Source organism: Gekko japonicus, unplaced genomic scaffold (assembly GCF_001447785.1).
Source record: "Gekko japonicus isolate JY-2015 unplaced genomic scaffold, Gekko_japonicus_V1.1 scaffold429, whole genome shotgun sequence".
In the NCBI taxonomy this organism is placed as follows: Eukaryota; Metazoa; Chordata; class Lepidosauria; order Squamata; family Gekkonidae; genus Gekko; species Gekko japonicus.
This window is the reverse complement of record NW_015161964.1, coordinates 90,451-98,672: the sequence shown is the minus strand read 5'-3', so window position 1 is coordinate 98,672 and position 8,222 is coordinate 90,451. Positions and strand designations below refer to the sequence as shown.

General features: G+C 41.4%; 1 protein-coding gene across 1 annotated transcript in view; it reads left to right on the top strand.

The window, feature by feature from the left end:
- LOC107126110 (neurobeachin-like) overlaps positions 1-8,222 on the top strand; it is a 600,691-nt gene that overhangs the window by 562,114 nt on the left and 30,355 nt on the right. The window contains 3 exon segments of the mRNA XM_015429619.1: positions 2,700-2,789; positions 6,983-7,175; positions 7,834-7,905. Of these exon segments, the coding sequence (XP_015285105.1) occupies positions 2,700-2,789; positions 6,983-7,175; positions 7,834-7,905 (355 nt within the window).

Below are 8,222 nucleotides of genomic sequence, written 5' to 3'. Positions count from 1 at the left end.
TGTGCAGGCGGGACTTGTGGTTGCGGGGCATAATCTGCTAGGAAATTAGTCATTCGAATGTCCATCATCCCCGGCAACGCTTCCATCACATCGTGGACCGTGCGCATCAGATCCCTCACCGATTGTTCCAGCTCCTCCAGCCGTTCCCCGGTCGACTCCTCCGGGATCGGCTCCCGGGGTTGGTATTCAGGAGGCGGCCCATAGTCTCCCTCCGTCTGGAAGTTTGCAGCTCCCTCCGAGGATCTCGCACGGGCCCCGTCCCCCACCGGCTCAAACATCCAGTCTTCCACGTCTCTCCGATAACTCCCAGTCTCCCCCGAACTCCCGGAGTCGGGAAACATTCCTTTGTCAAAGAGACTTTCTCGAAGCCCACTGCCTCGACGGGAGTACACCTCCCTGGTGCCTTGGGTGTTGTACAAAGCCCAGTCGTCCTGCGCCGGTGTCTTCCGCGCACCCCAATTCGAAGGGGTTGGAGGCGGCCAAGACAGGTAGGCAGGCAGTCGGGGAATCGCTCCCCCCACAGCACCTTCCCCTGGTGCGGTAGTCGTCACAATCAAAGGTGCGGAGGTAGTGGGGACCGATCTTGTGTCCCCCTCCGTGGTAGGTAGGTTTCCCTCAGACCCGCTCATGGTCTCGCCAGAATCGGGACGATAGGAAAAGAAAAGAGTTCTAACAATATGTTGGATCCCCAAGCATCGAGAATAAATCCACGTTTCAAAGAAAGTAAAGTTTATTTCAAAGCATTGGAAAGATACTCAAACACGTTCTTTGTTAGAACTGAACACAAGCAGTTAGGGCAGACATGATAAAGGGATTCAAGTTAGAAACACAACCAATGGATAACGTTCCCGCTGGCGGGCAGGAGAAAACGGTTGCCTGCTCAAGTCTTGGGAACCAGGCGAACGGTAGACAAAACACAGGTGCAGTTCACAGGCTTGGTGCAGTTCACAGGCTTGATAAGTAAGAAGCTAACAGCGAAGCATACTCTCCCCCTCACATCCTCCAGTTGTTTTACTTTGGCATTACAGCATAGAAAACACAGGGGTCAGCTGGCAGGGACAGGGATCACATATGTACAATCAGAAGTTACACAGAACACCATGGCAGCTTGCTGACACCTTCCCTCTTTCCTCCTTCTGTGGCCCAACTCTAGTGAGAAGGAGTTAAAACTTTAAACCCCTTCTCTCTTTGCTCCCCCCCCCCGCAGGCCAGCTGGGGAAGGGAAGGGGAGCCTTTTGAAGATGGCTCCCCCCCCTTTTGCTTCCCCTTCTGACATTACTTCCGGTAATGTCAGGGGTCATGGCATATGCTAATAGTCTAGTAGCTCATTAGTATACCATATGCTAATGAGCTCCTGCAGCTCTTTTTCTACGAAAAGACCCCTGGAGGGTGGGATACAAATCAAATTAAATAAATAAGACTTCTTCCTTGAAGACTGACTCACCTCTTCCTCCAAAGATTTCTCCAGACTTTCTCTCCCCTATTGTCTAAGGACCCCCTATTGCCATTGACCCTTCCTTCTATTCATGTATTTTGTTTTGTTCATGATTTTTTTATATATATGTGTGTGTGTGTGTGTTTTAAATCTTGCTTTAATTTCAATGGTTCATCACCTTGGTGACCTTGAGTTGAATGGAAAGGTGGCTTTAAAATTTCACACAACAAATTCTTTCTTACAGCATAGGGATCAAACTTAAAAAACAAACAAACACAAAACCTCTCTTGATTAGTACTGAGTCAGTCAGGGCTAGACGAGCTTGCTCAATTCACCCTGAAGGTTCATAATAAGATGAACATGGAGGCAGGCCATGGCAAACCACCTTGAACATATCTGTATCCAAAGAAATTTGTGTGTACATGGAAGCTTATACCTTGCATTAAATTCTGTTGATCTTAAAGGTGCCACTGGACTCAAACTTTGTTTTATTTTTAATTTGTCATCCTGCGGTTATTGACTATCTTGTTACTTCACCTGCCCCTGCTTTCATATTTATAGCTTTCTCTGGCTGATTACTATTGCTTTGATTTTGTTTTCATAGTTATTGTTTTTATGCTGTACTGTATGGTGTTAAGTTTAATTCTTTTATTTGTATTGTTCTAATTCTTGAAAACTGCCTCATGAATCTTTAGTTCAGAATGTTTTATATAAATGTTTTAAATAAAATGTATAATTAAATAGATCTGTAGGTGTACCTTAATGTTATTTTATTCATCATTTGTCATTTTTAATTTGATAACATTTTGGTATTTTCTTTGTTTTACATTTTCATTGTCCATAAATTTTATTTCTCAATTTCTTTGTTTTTAATTTAAGATCCCTGAAGCTTATTTTATTAGAGAACCATATACTTTCCTCCTTACCAAGGACTTTATTAAGGTATATGTATTGTATATAGTGCAGGGAAATTTCACAAGGCTTTAACTGCATGTCCTCACAGGTTAACATTTTCACATGCATTTCCAGCTACTTGAAATAGGACTGGTTAGTTGGTTAACTGAAGCATGCTTGAAAGGAGAAGCAAAGCTTGTCTACAAAATACTAACACTTGGATGAGTCTGCAGCCTGAGAGAAGGGCACCCGGTGAATTTTCTGGACTTTTTTCATGGCTGACTTGGGATACGCTTGCATTGTCAAGGAGTGTGTTGACCTATCTCTTTGATGCATATTGATTATGACAATCACTCTCCTTTCCCTGCAGGCCATGGAGGCACAGATACAGAACTTTGGACAGACGCCATCTCAGTTGCTTATTGAGCCACATCCGCCTCGGAGCTCTGCCATGCACCTGGTGAGATACAACTGCTTGCTGGGAATTTATTTCCTCTGAATCCGAGGATCCTTTATAGGTCATAAAATACCAATTTAAGTAACACTTTCTCTTTATATGCCCCGAGATCCCCACAAACACTGTACATTTTACTGTGTGCAGAAAAATTGCATCCTACGGTGCCTAGGTGGTTTTTCTTTCTGACAGTTGCTGACTTTGTTTGCCAATCCCTTGATTTTTTTAACGAGCTCCTATCATCATAAATATGTATTTGATGAATACCATTGTGTGAAATGAAAAGCCTAGAAGATTTTCTTGTGGCGGAGATCGTATTGCAAGAGGAGAAAGGAAGCATTAGGAAATGATTTATGTGATTTATGAACATTGGCTACTTGTCAGAAGTGAGGAATTGTAGTTCAAATCATGTGGGAAACCTCCTGCCCACTCTCTAGAGAGGACACAGTGTGCACTTTAACTTCCATTTGAACTCCCAAATCATTCCTAATCCATTCTTTTGTGTATTTATTACAGCAAAAAGCATTACTCAGCTAAATTGGAAACAATGAAATCTGTTTCTATTTTTCTCTTGATTGGAACATCTCACTGTTTGGAATTTTCTATAAAGCATAAGTAAATTCCAAAATATAAGAAGTCTCGTTCCTGCCCCATCAGAAACCAGGAGTAAACTTTTAATAAGTTGTGGGTTTGCAAAAATGAACAAACAGTATAATACTTTTTTTTAATTAGGACCAAACAAATTGTCACATAGTAGGAAGCAAGCTTCTGAGTTGCCCATTACTGTTTGAGTCTGGGTGTTTTGTACAAAAAAGGAAAAGGGGAGAGAGAAGGAAAAAGAAGTTTGGGGCATGATGCAAAAGTCTGAAGTCTACCGTTCTTCTTTCTGACCTCATATGCTGTTGCCAAATATACTGTTTTGGAAACTTGAAAGCGTGTTCCCTACTTTGTGATATATGAATTGATCCTGACCCCCCCCAAAATGTGTTTTTTACTTGAACACATGACACTGCTATATACGGAGTGAAACTAGTGGTATATCAGGGTCTGTATTGTCTACTTTGACTGGCAGCAGCTCTGTCTTTTACATCACTTAGTCCCGGATCCTTTTAACTGGAGACCACAGGGATTGCAAATCAGATGTTCTACCACCGAGCCACAGCCTGACTACTAAAACCCAGCATGGCAATGTAAAATCATAGCATTAGTAATGATTTCTTTGACAATTGAACTTGTAGTAAATTTACAAAATCTGTCATGGTTTATTATTAAGGGCAAGGCTAGTACTAAAATTCAGAAATTATAAGCAGGGACCCACAAGGACTTGTGCGGGGGCATCTAATTTTCCCCTGTATCCCCCACTCCCACCTACTCCCCCCTTTCTTGGCAGCCTTTGTAGCCTGTCCCCTTGTCCTGCTTCATTTTATTCTTCCCATCCACCAACCAACATAGGTGAATCTGCTCTCCATCTTCAGCTTTCCTTCCTTTCTCCCTGGCAGCCTCTCCCAGAGAAAAATCTAGCTGAGTTGTGTGGTGGCCAGAACTGAGCCCAGTTGTATGGTGGCTGCTAAGGCCAGATTGACCAGCATGAGTACTCTCCAGAGGTTGCTGCTGGGCTTGTCCCTGGCAAGTCCTCCATCAGGGGACATAACGGGATGGGGTGGGACCCTTGCCCATTTCCTGAGTGTGGGGATCCCTTCAAGGGGTCTTGGCGTGAGGGGTGACTGATATGTCCAGCCTGGAGGCATGTCCGGGGAATTACCCTCATGCTCAGGTGGCAGTGGAGACCACCTCTGGGCTTCCGCCCTGGTGGGATCCAAAACCTGCCATCCCAAGGTCCCCAACAAAGCATCAACTCATGGGCAGATGAGCTGATGAGCAGGATCCTTACTCCATGCTGTTCCAAGGCTTACTACAGCTGTAAACAATAAAGTTTTGGCCAATTTTATTCCACTCTTTCTGGAAAATGTGTCCGTTTGCGGGGAGGGCGGGGTAAAATGCAAATAAAAAAATAAATTAGACTAGAATTTGTGGGTTTTAGCAGAATTTTCAACCTGGGTTCTCACCTCGGCCCTTCACCTTGGTGCTGGAGCCGCAAACCAAGGCTTGAAAGGCTCAGCGGTATTGTTGAGATTGCCTATCAGACACCACAGTGGCCATTGAGAACTCAGTGGGCATTATTTTCCTAAGGCATTATTTCTGTTATTACGGGGAGTTTTAATCCCCCAATGTTTGGGGGGGGGTTAGATTTCAGATTTTTCTGCTTGTTTGTAGAGAAGGCTCTCTCTTCTGTCCCTAGCACCATTTTGCAGATCTATTCATCCATACTTTATAGCCCAGTTCAGAATCGGATATATGATGAGGTGCACGAAAACATGTCCCATTTGTAATGTCCTCTTCCTCAACTTGTAGCCATGTTCCAGAAATGTTAGAATACATTCATGCAATGTTCATAGATTTGGCTTCCAAACCAAGAATCCCATTAGTGGATAGACTGAGGCTTTTGTTTTCTAAATAATATCCATACATGCATATATATATGCAGAGCATTTTTCCTATGTTGATCTGCTATTTAAATATAAAGGAATTTGTATAGGAATGTAAGAGGAGTCTTATTCGGGAAAGAAATTAATATTCCCTCTGTGTACATGGAGTGGTCTATTTACATCTCTGGATTAGGGCCTGTGATGTGTATCCTTTTTGGTAATGGATCTCAGTGACATCCACCCTCATGACAACATATATTATAGTTCACTTCAGGGCAGAATGAAACATTATGAGAAACTTGGGGTTGTTTTCATATTGCTCTGGCAATTTACTTCATGTTGTGATATCATTACTCTTTGAGTTTCACTTCTGCCAATCCATAAGAAGAGCTTTGTTGGATCAGTGGACCATCTAGTGTGGCATCCCATTTCACACAGGGACTCACCAGTTGCCTACAAGGACTGAAAAACAGGACTTGCACTGGTATTAAAAGATTTATTGCCTCTAAATGTGGAAGTTTCCTCTAGTCACTATAGTTGGTAGCCATTGACAGACTTATCCCAGTGAGTTCCACAATTTAGTTACCCACTGAGTAAAAAAAAATATGTAATTCCTTTATCCCATCTTGAATTTCATTGGGAGAGGGAGAAAAAGTTCTGTGTATCCACTTTCTCATCCCATGCATTACTTTGTAAACCTCTATCATGTCCCTGCTTAGTTGTCTTTTTTTCTAAACTGAAAAGCCTCAGGCTCTTCAGCATTTCCTCATAGGAAAGGTGTTCCAACACATTACTCATCTCGGTTGCCTTTTTCTGTACTTTTTTCAGCTTTGCAATTTACTTTTTGAGATACGGCAACCAGACCTGTGCAGTATTCCAAATGAGACTACACCATCAATCTACAGAGAAATATTAAAATATTGGCCATTTTTAACCTCTTTCCCAACAATCCTCAGCATGGGGGGTATGCCTTTTGCTGCCCACTGAATTGATATTTTCATTGTCCACTGCAACCCCAAGATTTCTTTTCTTCTCAGTCTCTGACAGTTCATATCCCATCACCATATATTTAAAGTTAGAATCCATACATCATTTGCTGCTGCTGGTGGAGGCAGGAAAATAATCTTCAGGTAAATTGTACATGTTATTGCAAGAGATTGGGAAACTTTAAACATGGCTGCCTTTTTTGGTCAGGTGCCCATGATTCTTATAACGTGTTGTTCTTCCCTCAGTGTCATTAAAACCAGTGGGATTTTTCCTCTTGGCTTCTACAGAACAATTAAATAAATATTAGCTCTGAGCTCCTCCAAGTTATTATTAAACCGCTGTGTTGTGTATAATGTTAACCTTATGAATTACTTGAATGGTGCTTCTGTTTGAGACATTTTCAGTATGTGAAGTATTATAATAATTTCAATGAGATTTTCTTTCTTGTTAAAGCTGACTTTATCATTTCACACCCTGTAATGGTAACCTAATGGACCTTAACCATTCCTCTTCTCTATTTGTCCTTGTGTAATGCTCCAATAATAGCTTTTTTAAAATTTACTGCCCTGTAGCATAGTTTGTAGCATAGTTGCACAGATAGCATTGTTTTCCCTGTATGTGCAAATATTTCCTGACTTTCTCAACCTTATTTTTCCCTCAGACCTCCTCACTAATTGTGTTATCCCTTCTGTTTTCTTCTGCTCTCTTCTCCTTTCTACTCAACAGTGTTTCCTTCCACAGAGTCCACTTATGTTTAAAGATCAGATGCAGCAGGATGTCATAATGGTTCTCAAATTTCCATCAAATTCACCAGTCACGCACGTGGCAGCCAACACACTCCCCCACCTTACCATTCCTGCCGTGGTAACTGTGACTTGCAGCCGGCTGTTTGCAGTGAATAGGTGGCACAACACAGTAGGTATGTACTTGTGTAGAGATCTGGTGTTGAACTTTCCACAGTGAGTCAGTTGTTTTAGTTTCAAAAACTTCTGGTTTTCTCTCGTATTATACTAATACAAATATATATTTCATGAATCCATTTAAATTATACATACTAAAACAGAGAGTGTTTACTTTCTAGAGTGTCACTCTATACTGATCACATAGGGCTGTCCCTTCATGGCCAAACTACATGTAATTCTGGAATTCCATGAGTGGAACTCCTGCTGTATTTTTTTTTCCAGTTCTTAAAAGCAGACAACAGGGGATCCATTATGAATTACAGTCATAGCATGGACAACGAGAAGGGGTTAATTTTTTCATCCCTGGTGGAAATGCCCCTACCAGGGATAAATTATCCTCGACCAGCACCAAAGCTTTAATCCAAAGACCAAATATATATCACCCAGTAACTGTTTCTAAGGACTCTTTATGCATTCCTGTGCCCCTTTCTGCATCACAGCCTGGGGATGGGGGCATGCTTTAGCTGCTTCTGATGTTAAGGAGTAACTATTTTATTATACAGAAAGTTTGAGGTGGTGAAAATCAGACGTATGATCATGCTACAATCCCACCTTGATGAGGAAAAATAATACCACTGTGATTCTTAATGAAATGATCTTGTTTTTATTATTTAGGCCTAAGGGGAGCCCCAGGATATTCTTTGGATCAAGCTCACCATCTTCCTATTGAAATGGATCCATTGATTGGTATGTCAAAGAATACACTGTAAATTGTTTATTTAAAAATAAATTGTTCAAAGATTATTATGCTGCATTTTATGACATATTTCACTACAAACAAGACTACAGCCAACAGTAATTAACACCCACCCCCAATTTTATGCAGATAAAAATACAATTATTATTATTTCAGAAATCAAAATATAAGAACATTAAAAAGTCTTGCTGGGTCAGATGAAGGGTTGATTCAATCCAGCAGAGCATGTAGTTTTGGGGGGGTTATTTGATTTTGTTTCAAGCCTCTAGTATCAGAAGCTTTCTTTCAAGGGCATGTACTTTTGATA